This window comes from Salvelinus fontinalis, chromosome 3, assembly GCF_029448725.1.
Source record: "Salvelinus fontinalis isolate EN_2023a chromosome 3, ASM2944872v1, whole genome shotgun sequence".
NCBI classification, from domain to species: domain Eukaryota; kingdom Metazoa; phylum Chordata; class Actinopteri; order Salmoniformes; family Salmonidae; genus Salvelinus; species Salvelinus fontinalis.
In genome coordinates, this window is record NC_074667.1 from 9561074 (window position 1) to 9582186 (window position 21113).

The following is a 21113-nucleotide window of genomic DNA, read 5'->3' on the forward strand; positions in this document are numbered from 1 at the left end:
TCTTTCTTTCTTAATGCGTTTGAGCCAATCAGTGTGTTGTGACAAGGTACTGTATAGGCGGTATACAGAAGATGGCCCTATTTGGTAAAAGACAAAGTCCATATTATGGCAAGAACAGCTCAAATAAGCAAAGAGAAACGACAGTCTATCATTACTTTAAGATATGAAGGACAGTCAATCCAGAAAATGTCAACAACTTTGAAAGTTGTTGCATATTGCATTGATATTTTTGCTCAGTATTGTCACGTTCTGACCTTAGTTCCTTTTTTATGTCTTTATTTTAGTTTGGTCAGAGCGTGAGTTGGGGTGGGCATTCTATGTTGTTTTTCTATGTTTTGTTCTGTTGTTCTATTTCTCTGTGTGTTGGCCTAGTATGGTTCTCAATCAGAGGCAGGTGTCAGTCGTTGTCTCTGATTGTCAGCCATATTTAGGTAGCCTGTTTTTCATTGTGTGTTGTGGGTGATTATTTTCTGTTCTGTGTTTTGTTTCACCGTACAGGAGTGTTCGTTTGTCGTTTTATTGTTTTTGTTCAGTGTTCATTATTCGTATTAAAACAATATGGACACTTACCACGCTGCGCATTGGTCCTCTTCTTCCAACCACGACAAGCATTACAAGTATGTGATTGGTAGATTAAAAAACATGAGCTGGCGCACACCCATAAAAAATGGTTTGTGTGGAGGTGTTGACTAACGCCGAATAAACTATAAAAAGAAAGAAAGTCACACTCCATATATAAACTCCCAGTAATTTATTGGGTATTTCCCAACGTTTCGGCATCACTGTGCCTTCTTCATAGTAATGTCATGAATACTTGGACCAGGTTATATAGACAAACAGTGCAATTAGTGCAAGCAATGACAATAGTGAGCGGTGTGTCATAATTATTAAGTTAATAAGAATGAATTAGTGAAACTGTTAAAAAAAACAATCGTTTATGGCATATTAAATATTTTACGCTATTGTTATCATATAGAAACATAATTGAATATTGTACATCATATTAGCATCAACATAAATTATTGTTTAATTCAATTTCACATATTTAATTGTTTCGTATTTCATTTCATATTTGTTACATGTAATCTTTTGGTTCAACCTTAATGTATAATGAGCATCATCAACAGGGGGAACATAGGTGTACACTAATAAACTGTAGAAAGAATATATCAATTTATAAGACTTGTTCATAAAATATATATATTTTTTCATAAGAAGGGCCTGAGATCAAAGTCAATATTCAGACCACTAGGGGTCAATGTTTTTAGATATGATATCCAGTAAGCCTCCCTTTGTTTTATAAAGTAGTGCTTCCTCAAATTGTCCCACATACAGGTTTCCATAGTTGGGGGAAAAGGGGGAGCCTATGGCTACACCCCGAATTTGAAAGAAAAAGTCTGACTCAAAGACAAAGTAGTTATTGGATAATACCATTTCAGTGAGCACTATAAAAACATTCTTCAGACACCCACATACAGGTCGAAAAATCCCTGTTAGGGGGATCGTCTCATGCAAGACCAAGGGAGTAATCTATCTCACCACCTGTTCATGTGGAAAAGCCTACGTTAGGACAAACGAAAAGACAATGAACACAATGCATAGCTGAACACCGCAGCTCAATCAGGTGTAAGAACATTGACTGTCCAGTATCCTCAAATACACAGGCATTGAGCATGTTGCGCTACCAAGGAGAGGAGATAACATCGAGCTCCTACTACTGCAAAGGGAGGCTTTTCTCAGCACATCCCACTCCGACTTCCCTCATGGAAGTGACACTGCAAACCTCACACACTCACCCAGCCTCCAGGTCACGCACCGGGACGGCAGCGGAGGGCACAGCCATAACAGTGCCTCAGGGCAGCTCCGTCCCACTCAATCTAAAACATACGGCGCACAGCTGCATATACCAGGCTTCAGAGGCTCCACCAAAACCAAGGCCAACCAGGGCTAAATGCACCAATACATATACTAACACGATCCCTTGCCAAATAAATAAACACTTAATTCCCATGATCCGGTCCCTGATGCTGCCGACTACGCCAAATGTAACGTGGGGGAGTTACACATAAATATCCATTTCCTGTAGCCGTACAACACCACCTGTTTTATACGCGAGGAGAGGTCCTCAAGACTAAGCTAAACATAACAGGTTCTTTGCATTAAAGAGTGAAGAATGAGAATCAGACAATGTCAGGATGCAAAAACAATTTATTTTCATTCTCAGCGTAACAAAAGACACAATCTCCACAGGCCAAAATCATTGACATATATCATCAGCTCCAGGTGCTCCATAAAACTGTCCTACAAGACAGACTTCAACAGACAGCAATATCAGATTTCTCAAACAAACTAGGTTTATACATTTCATTCACATACTCATATTCACATACTTGCAACACTCACGGAGGGCGTGCCCAGAGAGAAGGAGAGCAGGTCTAGGTGGAATATGGGCGCCAACACCTAAAAACTATTTCCATTTACAATAATTACTATTTCTCATACTCTGACAGTACTTTTTTTTTTTAATTAAAAAAACACCATCACCACTCCCATCCTCCCAAGGCAAGGTGACCAGCACATAGTAAGAGGATCCCCTGAATGAATGAAACAGACAAGCATTTATACCTTGGGACACGCCCTTAATTACAACAAGTTACACCTGGGACTGGCAAGAACAACAATCTCAGCAGTTCAAACCCGTTACAATTCCATGCCTGACTTTGGTTCATTACATTTTCCCCCCTTTCTTCGTTCAACCTCTCAGCCAGATCTGGGATATGTGGAGCAACACCCTTCCATCATGGACACAGCTCAATTGTGTGGTGGAGCAACACCCTTCCATCATGGACACAGCTCAATAGTGTGGTGGAGCAACACCCTTCCATCATGGCCACAGCTCAATAGTGTGGTAGAGCAACACCCTTCCATCATGGCCACAGCTCAATAGTGTGGTGGAGCAACACCCTTCCATCATGGCCACAGCTCAATAGTGTGGTGGAGCAACACCCTACCATCATGGCCACAGCTCAATAGTGTGGTGGAGCAACACCCTTCAATCGTGGCCACAGCTCAATAGTGTGGTGGAGCAACACCCTTCCATCATAGACACAACTCAATAGTGTGGTGGAACAACACCCTTCCATCACAGACACAGCTCAATAGTGTGGTGGAACAACACCCTTCCATCACAGACACAGCTCAATAGTGTGGTGGAACAACACCCTTCCATCATAGACACAACTCAATAGTGTGGTGGAACAACACCCTTCCATCATAGACACAACTCAATAGTGTGGTGGAACAACACCCTTCCATCACAGACACAGCTCAATAGTGTGGTGGAACAACACCCTTCCATCACAGACACAGCTCAATAGTGTGGTGGAACAACACCCTTCCATCACAGACACAGCTCAATAGTGTGGTGGAACAACACCCTTCCATCACAGACACAGCTCAATAGTGTGGTGGAACAACACCCTTCCATCACAGACACAGCTCAATAGTGTGGTGGAACAACACCCTTCCATCACAGACACAACTCAATAGTGTGGTGGAACAACACCCTTCCATCACAGACACAGCTCAATAGTGTGGTGGAACAACACCCTTCCATCATAGACACAACTCAATAGTGTGGTGGAACAACACCCTTCCATCATAGACACAACTCAATAGTGTGGTGGAACAAGTGTCAATCTTTCTGTCCACTTTCCCTTCTTCTCCCTCCTTCTTTTTCTCATCCCCCTCTTCTTTCCCTCCCTTTCACACTTTTTTTTTTTTAGCCTGGTTTACCAGTTTGTATCTATGTATCAAATCATCAAACAAAAGTAAGCTTCACATCACATCAGGTAAAGAAGGCATGCCCAGGCACTACCATCAGCCTCCCGAAGACGTCCGTTTCAAGTCCTCACAAGAAGTCAGCCTCCCATTGAAGTTCAAATGGATAGCTCTCGGGCACAAGCATTGCAGGGGGGTAGGAGGGAAGCTGCCTCACCTCTGTACCGAACTCACATCCTACCAGGGAACCGCACGAGGGGGGAAGAATTAAAAGTGCAGCTCACGGGCAAAGCAGTCGATTTATTCTCTTCTCTCCCTCTCGCTGCCCCCCCCCCCCCCCCCCCCCCCCCTTATCACCCCCATCCCCTCAAGCCCCCCTTGGAATGTCAACAAAATTGGGAGTGGGAATGTGGCCCTCTGATGAAAATCCGCTTGCTCAATGGGGTTCTCACATGAAAAGAACAGCACCAGAGAACAAACAGATTCCCCCCAACTATCATTATCATAAGCCGTTTCTATAGTGAAAATGAACTAATCTTCTAGTTATTGGCATCTGGCTCGTTATTCTCAATATGCCCTAGCCTAATGGTCTTTTAGCAGTAAGGACTTGACATTGAATAAAGACAATTAAACTACAAGGGGCTCGACTACAAGTCCGCCATTTTTGCATCAGGGAATAATACATTCTGATGTAAAAAACAACCCTGTTGGAATACCTTGGGCTTAAACACTTGAGGAAAAACAGGGTGAAGCACTAAGCAGCAGAAAATTATGTTGGGAAGAAAAGCTCAATTAATAGCTTAAGGAAACTCTCCATCTCGGGCTAAATATATTTTTTCCCCATGAGCCTTTGCCCCGGTGCCCCTCCTCCCCTCCCCACAGCGAGGCCTAATTTTCCAGTTTTTGCTGGGAAGATTTCACGGTTCACGAGATCAAAAGCTTGCATAAGCTCTGGGTTTGTTTACATCAGCCTCCAACCCAGCAGAAAGCCACAATGATTATCTTTCCCCTTCACTTTTTTTTGGCTCGCGTCCCTCCTCGTCTCAAATGAGCTCCACCTCCCCTATTTTCACACCTCCTTAATGTACCTGTTCTTACTCTTTTTCCAAGAAACACCCCCACATCTAGACCTGACGAAGAGATCGCATCTTGCCAACTAAAACCCGCACTCCTCTATTCTCAAGTGGGTCCACATTCAGGAAATTCAGGAAATGACTCCAAGAGTTCATCATCGCAACCTTCAAAGGTTTCCCATCAGTAACCGCCCTCTTTTAGATGAGGTTCCGGTGGCTTCTTTTTCCACTTTGAGTGGGGATTTCAACACAACCCAAATGTAGCCTAGTTGTCTTGACATTTGAAATGGGAGTGTGACATTGGAGACACAAACAACCACCAAAGCAACATACAGTATAAATTAATGATCTGTTTGCTTTTCCAGTGTTCCATTTCAGGAGCCACGGGGACTCCCTTCTCTTCAGGAAATCGGGAAGGCCTCCGATGCCATTTAACAACGCTAAACTGACAAGTGGGTTTACTTCTCTTTCGGACAATCTATCTTTCTATCCATCCTCATCAATTTATTTTTACATAGACATTGATATCTGCATTTGTGAATTAATTTACAAATGTATTCATGCTCTTCATTTGTCTGTATTACAGAATGTATGTTTGAGCCATCTATCAAAGTGATCTACTTAATTGATATGACCTTTACTTCCTGTAGTGTGACATAACTTAGAGGTTCTTAAACACTATTTCTTCCCCCACTTTTTCCACATGAAGGCATAAGCTTTCAGAGAGAATTACAAGCCAGAGGTGTGCGAAAGGGAATTAAATGTTCACCCCTACAGGACATTTGGATGGGCCCAGAACTTTATGGCTCTGGACCGGCCTATCTCAGAAATGTAGGGGAAGAGGGGAGCATATTACCTGGTGCTGGTTCTCATGAAGACTTTATAATAGCCAACTCAGTGCCAAGTGTTGAGGTACCCCAAGGCATCCAGGGTAAATCAGTTACAGCAGGAGACTGCCCACCTCTGAGTTGGAGAATTCTCACGATTCATGAGCCAAAAAATGTATGTACCTCTTCAGCTACTAAAACTTTAAATTCAAATAACAGAAGAATCTGCTGCCTCCTTCGACCTAAAGAGACAAATTCAGACATTTAGGAGACTTCTCACAGCTCCTAAAACAACGCTTCTGTTGATGTGTTTTCATCCCTTATTTAAAGGAAAATGCCTCATCTCTGAACGGGAGAAACCATATTTGAAGATAATTATGAGAATGTATTCCCCTGCTCATCGCAGAGAGCCAACAGAGCAGCTCTGTCCTAACCCACCAAACAAGAACCATATGCCTGTATTTCTTCTCCATCCCCCCTTTATCCACTACCTCCTCCCCTCATTCTCCACCATCCACCTATTTTCCATGAGAAACATGTAAATACAAAGACCCAGAAACACATGTGGTACGTCATAAAGCCTGCAAAATGTACTTTTTCATTTCCAGCCACCCCCCCCTTCCCGCGCCCACCCCCAGTCTTGACCCTCCACCCAAGCAACAAACCCGCAAGAGCGAGAGTATAAAAAAATATAATAGGGCTCGGATAAAGGAAAACAACAAAAACTAAAGAACAAAGAATGTGGGGAAATCACAGCATTGGGAAACAGACTTAATTGCATGTGTGCAAAGAAGGACTGGCGACAGAGAGGCAGAAGAGTAAAGGACAAGGAGCTGTGGGCTCTGTGACTCCAATGCAGTTTCCTCACAATACCCGGCTATGTTGCGCCAGGGGGGCACACGGCGCCCGTCAGCGAGTGCTGTGTGGGACGAACAAACACAAACAGGGAAGACAATGCCGTTTCAGTCGTCTACTCAGAATGACTGAATAGTGTGTGTTCTACTGTTCTTCGGTGGTCAGTTTCCCCACAGCATGGAGATGGATAGATTTCCTCAGAGGCCCCCTTTTCGTGTCTGTACCTCCCTCTCCCCATTGTCTTTGGGGACCCTCCTTTACCACCCTTCCTATCTGCCAAATCACAGTGTGGTGGATCCATCTGTTCACTGTCTGCCCCTACTAAGTCCCCTAGCTTTCCCATTGTTGAAAAATGCTCTGGACTTTCTAGAAGCTGGATCACTTCTTCATTAGCCCAATTGTCAGTGCTTTGGAGTAGTTATCTTCTTGGGTGTTAGCTGAAATAGCTTGCAGCTGGATTGTGTACGGCTCAATCTCTAACAGGTCTTGGGCGCTGTGGGGTAAACAATGGCAGCAAAGCCCGTAGTCTTTCAGCGGAGAGAAGAGTGCCTATGATGGGAACCAGTCAGATGCTGAGGACTCACACATACACAACCCAGGTGGTTTGAGACGATTCATTTAGCCGTGTGTAAACAACAGGCCTCGTTTGACTCAAAGCGTTTCTAGATGGCGAGAATCAATAAAAATCACTTGGGGTTCATGTCCTTCATGTCGAGTTTAAATTGATGTTGGTTGCCGTCACTTTGCTCTGTTGCTTTACGTGTAGAAATGATATCTTGAAGATGAAGCACGTCCAATGAAAACTTATACTAGAACTAGAAGGCCTGAAGAAAATAATCTAAAAAAGAATACACTGTCTTTGTCTGGTTTTGTACCCTTTTCTGTCCCTGACCGACGAACATGCATCTTCCTATACCGCAGGATTAACCCACACGATTGGCTGAAGAAGGCCGTGCTGCCTTAGCTGCAGGGCAAGTTCCGAAGCGCCGACGGGTCACATGAGCAGCTCACATGACAGGGGTTTGTTTTATCCCTGTGGTGCCTGGGAGGCCTCCAAACCCAGAGTGGCCGCACCACAGCTCCCACAGCCGTCTGGGGAATGGACTGTGGGCCCAGAGTTACGTATGTGCGAGCCACAGTACTGCAGCACAACTCCAAGTCTCCATAGATTAAGGCTCATACGTACATAGAAAGTCCCTGGTTGTTTCTAAAAGGAACCGGGGTGTTCGCCGTGTTCTTCTCCTCTGCAGCCACGCCCGATCCGTCTGCTATGGTACGATGTCAACGTAAAGTCACAGGTCTTCAAAGAGATCCCCATTTCCCATGTTACTAGTAGTATTGGGGCGTTGACGTGTAGAGTATGTTGTTTCTTTGTGCTCCGTTTATCAATCAGTAAAAGTGTGGCTCCTCACATTACTCAATCAAGGTTTGTTATTTAATCTACTATTGATCTAGCCCAGGGGTTCACAACTGGTCCTCAAGGACCACAGTACATGCTGGTTTTGGATCTGATCCAGATTTGACTTGTGTTTATTGGTCTCATCTGACTCTATGGCTTTTATGTAACTTCATGACAAAGCACTGTATGTTTGCTTTTTTAAGCCTACGGCTTTGACTCCAAATCCCCATGGCGTACCAGCCTGACCACAATGTGATGTAGGGCCAAGGTGTTTACACAACACCAGGTTGCGATATCTTTACACCTTAACATACCAATGCATGGACAACGCCGGCAAAGCTCAGAACATCGTATTCCCACATTCAAGGGAAAAACCACAGCGATTCGATCGTCGTATTCTCGGCAACGTGGTTCTCAATATCTGCGATTGTCTGAGAATAGACGGGCAGTTGGTAGGTTTTAAAATACACACACCAATCAATTGAGGCCACAGGCGAAGCCGTTCTGGTGACAAGCGCATTCCGATGGCTCGCTCTGGAATGCTGGGGGTTCGTTGCGTGCCATCAAGCTTGTGCTATCGGATCATTTGGGACATTCTGAAGTTTGGCACTCCGGTCTTCCAAACAATGGAGTCCTAAGCAGCAGTCTGCGTTGACCGCTGAGTCCCGTCCCATCTCTGTTTGCCTCCCCAGATCAGAGAGACACACACCGACCGGTAGCGTTTAGCCGAACAGAGCTAGTGCGTTGCTAAATACGGCTGTGGTTCACCCCTTTGTGAATACGAACCCTGCCAGCCAAATTGCTCCCCCTTGTTGACAGTGGTTTTGGGCCTAAGGCTCATGTCTCTTGCCCAAGGAACACAGGCTTCTATGGGGGTTAGGGAGGGATTCTCCACAGAGGTAGTTAGTGGAAATAGACCATGTCTGTATCCATCCATCCATCCATCCGTGTTTCAGAACTGACAGGGGTAAAATAAGAGAGAGAGAGGAGGAGGGAGAAGATTGATGCACCCTAACATAAAGAGAGCAAACAGAGGGAAGACGAACCGCCAAAAGGGTTCACTAGAATCAGAGGAGCATGATATTACTTTATGTTTTTAAAGATATTGCTGTCGAGGACATTGAAATGCAATGTCACATTGTGTGGTTTGGAGAGACCACCTAACCATAAACCAGTGATCAGTGTTACTCTAAATGCTCTCAATTCTCCACGGGGGACTTGTTTAGCGATCCGAATGGGGCCTATCTTTCTGCTCGCCTTCATGGCAATCCCACAACTCTTTAATCTACAAAGCCGAAAGTGTTATTTACCGCTCTCTATTGTGATCTATATAGAATAGGTCTAGGACTGGGCAGATCCACCCTGTACAGTATATCCTGTCTCATATGGATCTGTTTGTTGTGTCTCAGATACTGGGCGAGCCCCTTACTTAGGGTCTACTACATTTGTTCCTAAAGTTTAGGAAGAGGAGTGCTGTTATGGACACTCGAACACACCACGGACAAGATCATGTTGAACCTAGACCCCCAAAAACACTCCCCCTTCATAGTGGCATATCCATATCATGAAAGAGAAAAAAGGGAACGGGGGAGTGAATGAGAAGGAGAGAAAGAGAGAGAATAGACAAGTGAGAGAGAAAGAGAGAGATGCAGAGAGAGAGAGAGAGAGAGAAAGAGAGAGAGAGAGAGAGAGAGAGAGGAATAGGAGAGGGAGAGAAAGAAAAGAAAGAAAAGAAACAGGAGAGAAAATAAGCGTGCGAGAGAGAAATAAAGGACAGGATAGAGAGAGAGAGAGAGAGAGAGAGAGAGAACCAGAGGGAACAAGGGAACATCTCTTTGCTCGCCCCTGGAGGATAAAGGGTGTTATGGTTACATTTCAGACATAAGCTCCTGTTAAAACTTCCAGCCTGGACCGTTCATACGCAAACGCTTAGCCCCACCACAAATACAACGAAACACAAGACTACATTTAGGTTGAGACCAAGGGCACTACGGCAGGTGAAGATCTCTAAAGCTGTCTACCAGCTCTGCTCATTTCAAGACCATGAGCACAACATAACCTAGTTTGGACTATGACACACACACACACATATGCACATGTAAATACAAAGCACACACTCACAAGCACACATACACACACACACACACTTTGACCTAATGAAGTTTGATGGGCAGCATATTTTCTCAGTATGATGTCAACCTGGCGCTCTTTGAGGTCCTTGGCATTTTTATCCAGTAAATGTTACCTATATAAATGGAGCCAAAATATATTCCCACGGAGAAGAACTCCTAAAATATCCACGGGCGGTTGCTATTGTTCACAACAATGTGATCTGATCTTGACTATAAAAATAGCATGGGAAATGCATTTTCAAATAGGTCTCACAACCCATAGCGTTAACATTTTCCTGAAATAAACATCGTTACGGAACTATTACATCTATTCTGTCAGTAGCTATACAACTCTGCATCTCTATGATGGCTTCCGTCTGAAGCCAAGCAGGGTTGGACTTGGTTAGTATAGGAGACCAGATGCTGCTGAAATCGGTCAATGGAGACCCCGATGCCCTAGGGCAGTGATTGGGGACACTGCCCTGCAAAGGGTGCCATCTTTTGGATGAGAGTGCGAGAGGTCCTGACTCTGTGGTTATTAAAGATCCCGGTGGACGTGTTGCAAGACTAGAGTTGTTAACCCCGTTGTCCTGGTTAAATGACCAACCTGTCCTCTCATGCAGCCATGACCGCCAGCTTCCGATTGGTTCATTTCCCCAATCTCCTCTCCCCTGTAACTCTTCCCCAGGTCGCTGCTGTAAATGAGAATGTACATTCAACATCCCAACCCATTTCTTTTTTTCTCCCGTTCTCCTCTCTCCTTCTTTCTCTTTCTCTGGCACAGGGTTCCAATGTTCATGCGTCTACGCAGATTGCTGGCGGGATTGTCAGAGAAGGGGCTTTAATTTTTTTTCTTTCTCTCGTTCTTTTTTTCCATGCAATCTCTTGCCTTCAGAAAACCATTAATGCCTATTCAACATCAACATCAAGGCAGGCCTTTGATGTGTATTCTGGCAGCAGACCCTTCTCTTTCTCCTCTTGCTGCCTGCTGCTCCCTCTCTCTCTCTCTCTCTCTCTCTTTATCCCTTCCTCGCTCCCTTCTTTCACTCTTTATGGTTACTGTACAATCAAAATATTAAACGGATTGCCGGCAAATTATTTTACCTGGCAATTAAATATGTAAACGGAGTAGGTGCGGTATGAGAAGGCGATTAAAACGCCCAAAGGCTCACCAGTACAATAGTACTCCCTCGTCTGCCTCGCGAGCTAGCGTAGCCCGTGGAGCGAGTGGTGCCGCTTTTAACAGTCTCACACAGGCATGTTTACAATAGCCTCAACCATGCTAAATGCCAATTACCACAACACAAGGGGAAATTAATGGCACAGTTAGCACACTGTTTAGATAGAGAGAGAGAGAGAGAGAGAGAGAGAGAGAGAGAGAGAGAGAGAGGGAGAGAGAGGGAGAGAGAGAGAGAGGGGGAGAGAGAGGGAGAGAGAGAGAGGGAGGAAAGCGAATGCTGCCAACGGAATCAATGTTAAACCAAGTCTCATTCATTTCTCTCGTCTTACGAAGGTGAAAGAACACAAATTACGAGGAAACTTTTCAAAGAGTCTCAACATGAAAGTCAATGGAAGTTCTCCGTCATTATTAATAAATGAAAACCTTTGGACTACAAAGCGTCTGTATGGAGTTGTCCAAGGACTCTAAACTTCACCAGTGAGATGAGATGGTAGATGGGGGAAGGTCTGGGGCCTGTTGTGGAGAGAGGGGAATGCAACAGTCATTGTCCATCTATCAACACCTTTGTGGGGAAAAATGCCAGCAATTTAGGTTTCCCTTCAAAGCTAGAGCCCAGAGAGGCTATAAATATAGAGCTAGGAGCAGGGAAGGGGACAGGGGTGGAGGAGAGGGTACAAGGGTGCGGGGTGAAGGGTGAAGGGTTCCATCTGCCCCCTTTAAACTTGCAGTTCAACAGAACCATAGACAGTTTTTCCAGTAGTCTGTGCTGAATCCTAAATGGCACTCTATTTCCTTTATAGTGCACTACTTTTTACCAGGACCCATAGAGCTCTGGTCAGAAGTAGTGCACTATATAGGGAATAGGGTGCCAATTTAATGCAACCTTTGCCTGTGTGTCTATACAGTTAAAGACGGATTCAAGAAAAAGACCAGATCTGTAGATAGAATAGAAACTCACTCATTAATGTGTGTTACCAGGCACATTTGTTTAAGGAAATGAAAAATAGATGTTCATGTCAGTAAGGCTATTTTAAGTGATTTCAAATTCAGCTCAATTGAGTCAGTGCGCCTTGGCTTGGACAACGTCTTTCTGATTCGCTAATGTAGCAGGACTGCGGTGACTGAATTAATTCTGTAGGGTATTTAATCATTTCCTGCAAATAAAAGCCAGATAATTGACGCAAATATGGCTGAGCCGTCTCGTTGGGATCTGGGGTACTTCATTAAATGTTTGTGTTGACTGCAGGAGGGTAAGCAGTTCTCCCAGTTCTGCTCTCTAGGCTACCAATTAGCCCAATGGCCCCATTTTGATCACTAATGTCTCCCGTTAGGCCACAGTGGAGACTACAGAGTGTACCTGGGTCCTGTTCAGGAAGCAGGACATTTTTTCTTTTCAACAGGCAGGTACGACCTGAACTTGTCCAATGAGAGCACAGATTTGTGTTTATCGTTGTAAGAGATTCCGCCCTATTGAACATGACCCAGGTCTGCGAAGAGGGCTAAAGACCACAGTACAAAAGGGATAGCTACCCATTGGTCAAAAATTGGTTAAATTACATTTTTTCCACGTAATTTTAACCCCAAAAATCTGTGAAAACGAATTGGATTTGCTAAAAGTCATATTTTTTTCATCCAACTTTTAATCCCATTTTTTGTTGAATTCACATTAGTTGACAACTCAACCGAACGTAAATAAAAACTAGACGTTGAACTGAAGTCTGTGCCCAGTGGGTAGGGTTCCCCTGGGGGTTTCTCCCTGTGAGGTGTCAGCTGCCATGGCGATTTGCCATTCCTCTCCTCTAATGCAGAGAATTAGAAAATAAAGGAGAAGAGTCCATGGGGATCTCACAAAAGGCAACTGTTGCCTTGTAACTAGAGGGGACTTAGGGATTGAACACATGATCTGTCCAAAATGGCACCCTTTTCTCTATTATAGTGCACTATTTTTGACCAGAGCCCAATAGGCTTTGGTCAAAAGTAGTGCACTATATAGGGAATAGGATACCATTTAGGGCTCAAACACAGTTTATTTCTACCCTGACATCTGTCTTAGCCTGGCATCCAAACTGCAGTTTGTACATTTCACTGAAACGTAGAAAAAACGGCTTGTATGCCAGGCTACTGTTGAATCCCAAATGGCACCCTATTCCCTATGTAGAATCTATGGACTCTGGTCAAAAGTAGTGCACTATATAAGGACCTGGCCACCATTTGGGACACAGGGCTACATCTGTCAACCCCATGGGCCATGAGTACGCGATGCTCACTTCCGTTAGTATTGAGCCCCGTCAGCTTACAGTCATCATTCTGCAGCTGTCTTGCACTAACTTTTTGGAACATGCAGATTCCAATCCTGCATAGAACTACAGAATCCTCACTTGAATGATGTGTTCAATTGGAGTGATCTGAAGAAGGTAGAAAAGTCATCTTGTGTCTGGAATGTTTCTCCAAAGAGGAGAGTTGTTGTTGTTAATGTCATATGCATTATCACGTAATCAAGAGTTCCCGTTCCCGTTTGCAATTGAACAACAGAAATGAGCAGACAACAAAAGCTTTCATTTGAAAAATATAAAACTTTAATAAAAGGCTACATCTCTTAATAATTACAATAATTATAGGTCCAGGTAAATCTTGAAATGAAACTCTGTATATAATGTATAATTTACAGTTTAGATACAACAAAAACAACAAACAAAAAAACATGGCGGAAATACAAATAGCATGATTACATGATATTATTAAATGCGTAAAAAAATATTTTCCACATAAGACCCTTCTGAAAACCAAGGGAATAATTATTAACACCCTGAATCAGGGCAGTACATGGTATGGCATCCATGTAGGCACAGGTGCTGTACTCATAAAAACACTAGCCATTGTGTTTGTGTCCTTTTATCCATACGTCAAAAAAAAATGCATAATTACAAATGTATACAGGAGCTCCGTCGTTTAAGATGTTCTCCTCACAACATTCAAAAAGCTATTGGAGCAACATTTCTCAAACGCTTTTTTTCTCCTTTGCTAATAAATATGGATCGGAAGCCATTTTGAAACGTGGGCGATATTAAGCCAGCGCTTCCTGGAGAGGTGGTTATTTCAATAGAAGCGGAGACAAGGTTATATTGGTGTGCTCGCTGTAAACACTTTATTTCTCCAGGTCCTCTCTGTTCACCTAATCCTAATTCATGTTTCTTTCTCGTCTTTCTTTCTTTCTCGTCTTTCTTTCTTTCTCGTCTTTCCCTGTGTGGTGCCTGGTCCACAAACAAAGGCACAACAACTAAAAAGGATAGAGCTCGGTGCTGGAGTGAGAGAAAAGCAACTACTCTTACTCTGGCTTAGAAACGGAAGAGAACACACATCAGCAGCAGCATATATATTAAGACTGGGTTGTTGGTTGGTTTACTACGACAGTGGAAGGTTCAGTCTCAGCAGACCCCTGGTATAGTGAGGTTGGACAGGAGTAAAGGGGGGGGGGGGAGGGGGCACTAGGCTAGTGTCATGACCTTCGTGACGTTACAAGGTAAATAAAAAATTAAAAATCACCACAGTATTCTCCCAATACTCGAAGCAGCTTGTCCATCAACTGGACATGGGGGGGGGGTTTGGGGGTAGACAAGTTGAAGGTGAGGGAGAGGACATTTTTTAAATAAATACTCAAACTTTCAACTCATGACAAAAACGCATCAATATAATATAATACATGTATATATACACATATTTGCATGTATGTATATGCACACGTACAGAAGTTTAATTTTGTAACAACGTTTGCACAACGTTAGCACAATGTTATAAGAGCAGGTGGCGGCACTCGCAGGGCTTCTGGTGCTGTAGCCAGTCCACTGCAGGTGATCAGGGAGCAACGTTCTCACAACGTTACCATTATTTAAATCGCAACGTTAGTCTCTCGTAATGGACAAACAGTCATCTGCATCTTCAGTGGTTAAATTCAGGGAGCCTAAAGGCCTCCAGTCGCCGTCTCTCTCTCTGTCTGTAGTGTCATTCCCTTGTGTTTCTAAGGCTGATTGGTTTAGAAAGTCAGGGGGGCGGGGCCTCTTCTGTGTTCGGCATACTTCATTGGCTCGTGTTCCTTCAATCACACTCCTCGTGCTGGATATATTAACTCTTATTTAGCTTAATAGTAGAAAAGAATGTCTAGAGCGTTTCCCCCCAATCAAGTCAATCACTCTGGTTCCTCGCGACAGTCTGTACCCTGGAGGTTGGGTATTTGGTTGATGGGTAAGGTAGGGTGGGTAAAGGTGGGCATAAGGGCGGCATCAGTCCATCCTCTCCACCTTACCCAGGACCTTGCCCTCGTACATGGGCAGGAGGGCGCCGTCCTCCCATACCTCCTCGAACACGGCCCCGCACTCAAACTCATCGCTGGCCTTCTTGAAGTAGTACCTGGAGAGAAATGAGAGAGAGGGGCATGGTCAGAAAAGGTGTTTCGAGAATACAAAACAAAACTAGCATGGTATTTTCCTCTTTAACTTAACACTATGGACGAGTGAGTGCTAAAAATAGTATTTTGTACCATGAAAACAGTTTCTCGGCACCTACACAACCAACTCCACACACACAACGACTCAAACCCGTAACCAAACTGCCTTAGGTCACACAGTTCAGCGCCATCCCTCTCACTTCAAAGAACAAAGCTTGACTGCATTATGCACCACCAACACCACTGACAAACAGAACTCAACCAAACCTGGCAACCCCAACCACTCCAAATAGTTTGGGTTGCCAGGTTTGGTTTGAACTCTGTCAGTGATCATTTCAAGGAATTAGCAGCAGCAACAGAGACTAAAAAGAGAGAGAGAGGGAGCTGAAGAAACTTGACTGCTGGCCATTGTACAGATGCCTATCTGTCCTGGAAGGTCTCATTAAAGTTGAAGGGCTAATTAGGACCTGTCTTAAGGCCCCCACTCCCTCTCCTGTCTTAAGGCCCCCCCTCCCTCTCCTAGCACTGAGCTCCCCTTGTCTAGCCTGGCCTTTTAATTGTGCCCCACTGTCAAATGAAGGGCCTTCCTTTCACTAGGGCTGACATTTCAGGTGCCTGAGAGTCTGCCTGTCACCGCACGCCCCACACACACCTACTAAACACACTGCTAGAGACAACTATGGAGACACACACACAGAGACAAAGACACAGAGAGAAAGAGACAGAGACAGGCAATGAAACACACACGCACAGACAGAAACTCTGGGCAGCTTTCCGATCACCAGCAGAGAACAGAGGGAGAGCGAGGAGCAGGCCTCTCTCCCGGACCACCTCCGTGGGTGTGATAGATTGGACGCAGGCCGGGCCCGAAGGCCAATACCCCGCGAGGAGGAGGACACCAACCCAGACAGTCTCCTGGAGGTCAAGGAGGTCAAGGAGCCCCCCCCCCCCCCCAAAGATCCCAGGGTTGACTTAGCTCAGTCTACGAAGTCTACTGCCTAGAGTTTCTAATGATTTCTTCTCCCCTAGCTTTAAAACGGCAGTGATGACCAGCGGGGGAGATTTAATGATACGCTTTGTAATGGAAAATGCATCATTTTACCCATGTATGCCTGGGCGTGGGAATTCCGAAACTTTTTTTATGAGCGACGCCGACCTACAAGTCATACAAACAACACGTGTCGCGTGTAAAAAATAAAATAAATGTTTCCCCCCCCCCCCTCCACTTCATCGTGTTTTTAAAAATCGTACTTAAGCGCGAGCGGACAGGGTTGGCAAACGGCGGGGTAAATGGCGAGGGAGGGTTGAGAAAGCGTTGTACAGCTGCTCTGATCAAGGTTTGTGTGTCGTAAATACTCCCGACTGCGATTTTTGGGGGTGTGGACGGTTGGGTGTTGCTCTGGTTATTGGCATGATGCATTTTCAACACGGCTGACGGTTCTAGTGAAGGGCCTCAAACCTTTCTGGAAGCCTGAACACTGAAACTACTGATTTCTAACACGGATACTGAAACTAATAAAGGCCCAGGCCTTAGCCAAGTGCATCTTCGAGGCATAAATCAAATCCAAATAGATGCTCGTGTCTCTTGCCATTTAAACCACAACCATACGCTTCGTTCAAAAGGGAGAGAATGAGGGAGAAAGAGAGGGAGAGAAAAGGGAAGACGGAGAATGGGGAGGGAGAGAAAAGGAGTCTTTCCATTGGATCATGGTATATATGGCAAAGGATTTCTCTCTGTGCAACATCTGGCACCGATATCGTCTGGCAGCTTGGCCGAGTACTGTTCTCCTGCCATGTTGAAATGAACCAACTCCACACATTCGGAACCATTAGAGCCATCGGCTTCAAAAATCGCCCTTTCCCGGAAGAGTTACGGTATAGTGGGGGTGGGTTTAGCTCGGACTAACAAGCAGATGTGGATGGGGGTTTAGAATCGAGGTACGGATGTCTCGGAATACTTTGTCTCTTCGGGTGTGCTACAACCTATACATATGACGGTCATGAAATACTCTACTTTACTGTAGAGTCCCCTTTAGGTTCCTTGAATGTGAAATTGTGCGAAACGATTCAGTCCCTCTCTAATTCTTAACTTTATGAAGTCGTAGCCACTTTCAAACGACAACTCATGCAATCAACATATAACTGAATCTAAGAAGGAAAAAGGTGCCCGTGATTCTGCCTGATCCAATCCTTGGGAAGATTTTGGGGGCCTCGCAGTGGCGTGTTGAGTCTTTGTGCACAAAATAAAAGGCCTGGACTTCAAAGCCATCCTTATTAAGACTGCCTTACTATGGAAATCAATAGCAGATGTGAACCAAATATCCCTCCAGTAAATTCCCCCCTTTCCTCTCTGTGTAGTGGATCGACCCATCCCTCCTCTCGCTCAGCCAGAGTTCTACCCTTCCTTCTCACTACTCCACATACAAAAGCTGAGACCCAGCTTTTCACACACATTTAGTTCATACACAAACACACATGTACATAGACAAACACACACACACACATTCAAATCGCGGAGAGAAAAAAGTGTGTCTTGCTCTTCAGCGGGAAAAGTGTGTGTTGCGCAATGAAATGTGTGTTTGAACGGGGCGTGTTTACCTATAGTTGTACATTAAAGGTGTGCTGTGCGTGAAAGGTGTGTGTGTGTGTGTGCTCGTCTAGGTGTTTTACCTGTAATTGCCTTTTTTGCTAAGCTGCTCCTTGAAGTGTCCCAGGGTGAGACTGTGTGTCTTCATCATGCTGCGGTAGGGGATCTCCTCACCACAGAAGAAGTAGGTGACCACCGGGTCACAGCCAGACACGCTCACGCCGCTGATCGACTTCTTTGGCTCTTTCCACCTGGAAATAGAGAGAGACAAACAAACACTTTAGATAAATAAACCATAACCCCATCTCTTAGCTAAAACTAAACATTTACATTTGACTAATAAGCGCAGACATTCTTATCCAGAGCGACAAACACTTAACAACTGCAGTGTGTAACTGTTGGTTGGGAAGTTAAGCAGAAGTGAATAAGCTGAATTTAGTGAGGATTAGCTCAGGTACGGTGAACCTGACCCGATTACAGGTGTGTGTATGTGCGTTTCATCCCACACACACACACACACACACACTTCCAGGGGCCTTTTCGAGGTCCTATACTTCAGACGCGGGCACCTGCTAGCCTTAGACAGCTGGCCCGCTGAAGGTCAGCCAATTAAATCTCATAAAGACCCTGGCAGTCAGGTGGCTACGGCCCTAACATCAAACACAACCAAGCTGCCCTACACACACACAGATACAGATGTACACACACCAACACACACACAGGGCCAAGGTAGCGAAGAGAGGGCCAAAATAACAACCAGGGGTTGTTAACTTCCATGTGTACGTCTGTGTATCCGCTGGTGTATGTGTGTGAGTGTGTGTGTGTGTGTGTGTGCGTGAGGACTGAGTCAGACTACACCCATCATGTCAAATCTTAAATGATTAAAAGCGAGGGAGAAAAGAGGACTTCAAAAAGGGAGACATGCTGACTCACACTATCCCTATCGAGGGGAAATCAGAGAGGGAAAGAGAGGCAGCGAGAGCAAAGGGAGAGAGGGAGGGAGATGAACGCACTCGTCTGTTTGAAGTGCGGGGCTGGACAGAGGTGGGTTTCCACTGGGGAAAGGCACAGGGTGACTCCGGTCTCTTTGAAGGCTGGCCGTTGAATGCCTGTCAGTCACATAGAAAGACAAAGAAACAACAGAATGAGATTGATGGCATCAGTAGTCACGACACAGATGGAGGAAACACTGGAAAACAGGTGTAGGCTTCAACAGTTGCCTGAAGTCAAACATTTTCAGAAAATCTTAATTTAGATAGAGTCATTTGGCTCATTGTAAATGACTATACATCGCAAGCTAGGACAAAGAGGGGCTATATGAGTGTGTGCGTGTGTGTGTGTGCCTACCTCTGTTTGGGGGGCTTGGAGACCTCCTCTAGCCTCCTGCAGGCTTCTTCTAACTGGGCCAGAGTGTTGGGCGGGGGCAGGGGGGGCATGGCCGGGTCCTGGATGAAGGGGTGGGCCGGATGGTGACCTCCACGGAGGTGACCCCCCGTGCCGCACACGCCTCCCCAGGAAGAGTGCGTTCGGACGGGAAGCGTCTTGGGCGTGGAGGGGTCCGGGAGGTGGCTCTTCTTCAGGCCCTGAGTGCTGCCGTGAGGTTTGTTCTTGCCCTGCCTCTCGCTCTCCAGGATCCACTGCCAGACGTTCTGCGAGCGGTCCGTGGAGTCCAGGGGCAGGTGGGGCGGGGACGTGACCCCGTCGCTGCCGTTGGCCTGGCTCAGGCGTATGCCTTCGCACGGCTTCCCCGACCGCTTGGACAAACTGCTGCAGCGGCTGGAGGGAGACAGAGAGGAGAGGGTTAACATGGAACTATTCCATGAGGAGAGGCTACATCTACAACAAGCACTAGTGATAGGAACGATACAGCTCGTCACATCGGTCTAAATGAAACTCAAGGAGGACGGTCATATCCATAAGATAAGTGCACAATTTAAATCACTGACCCAAGTACAGCCCTAAGGTAAATGTAGTTGTATGTGATGTGTATGTGAACTGACCCCAGCACAACTCTAATGTTAATGTAGTGTACTTGATGTGAATTGTGAACGAACCCCAGTACAGGTGATATTGTATGTGAACTGACCCGGGGATGAAGTCGGAGTAGTCGGCGCCCCCTGGGGGACAGAGGCACTGCATGCGCTGCGCCGCCTCGGCCTCGATCTGCTCCTTGCTCTTGGGGCCGGTGGCGGTGTGGTGGTGGATGTAGTGGTGGTGGATGTGCTTGGTCGACTGCCTGCTCCCAGCCAACGGGCCCTTGGTGGCCCCCGGATACGAGGGCCCCAGGAAGGGGACCACGGAGGCGGAGGGCCGGTCGGGAGAGCACGAGCGGGGCGAGTGGCGGATCACGCCGGGCGACTGGCACCCGGGCGTCTTGAGCACCCGGGACAGGTGCTCGTCTAGGATGGCCTGAGCGTCCTCGTCGGACGAGGGGGGAAGCAGGGGGTGATGGAGCGGGACGGTGGTGGAGGGGTCGCTCTCGTCCCTCTCCTCCTCCTGCACACACACAAAGACGTAATGCTTTAAAACATGGACGCAATATAGAAGTACAGGAACAATGTAACCTACTCAATTCCATAACACCACAAATATAAGCATCGCTAGCTTGCTAAACCCAACCAAATTACATTTGCGGAAAAAACGCTACTTCAAAACGCGACTTCAGTCAGTCGACAGTACTTCGACCATTCGCAGCAAACTTCACACTGCGACAATCACCAGGTACTGTATTGGCTTGTGAAGTAGCGGAGGCAAATTCTATGGCATAACTTGATTTGACTTCCAGTTTCTTTCACCCTGGTTCTACTTGCTAACAGGCTTTGGGTGTGCTAGCTTCATCTATAATGCACAGCGAGCCCAG

General features: G+C 45.7%; 1 protein-coding gene across 4 annotated transcripts in view; it reads right to left on the reverse strand.

The window, feature by feature from the left end:
• Positions 1-13778: 13778 nt before the first annotated feature.
• The window catches only part of LOC129838229 (axin-2-like), a 58005-nt gene continuing 50670 nt past the window's right edge, over positions 13779-21113 (reverse strand). For all 4 annotated transcript variants that reach the window (XM_055905052.1, XM_055905035.1, XM_055905044.1 and 1 more), the window contains 5 exons: positions 20340-20749; positions 19601-20029; positions 19267-19362; positions 18337-18504; positions 13779-15629 (listed from right to left, as the gene is read on the reverse strand). In XM_055905052.1, the coding sequence (XP_055761027.1) occupies positions 15503-15629; positions 18337-18504; positions 19267-19362; positions 19601-20029; positions 20340-20749 (1230 nt within the window). In that variant the 3' untranslated portion in view covers positions 13779-15502. The remainder of the gene's footprint in view (positions 15630-18336; positions 18505-19266; positions 19363-19600; positions 20030-20339; positions 20750-21113) is intronic.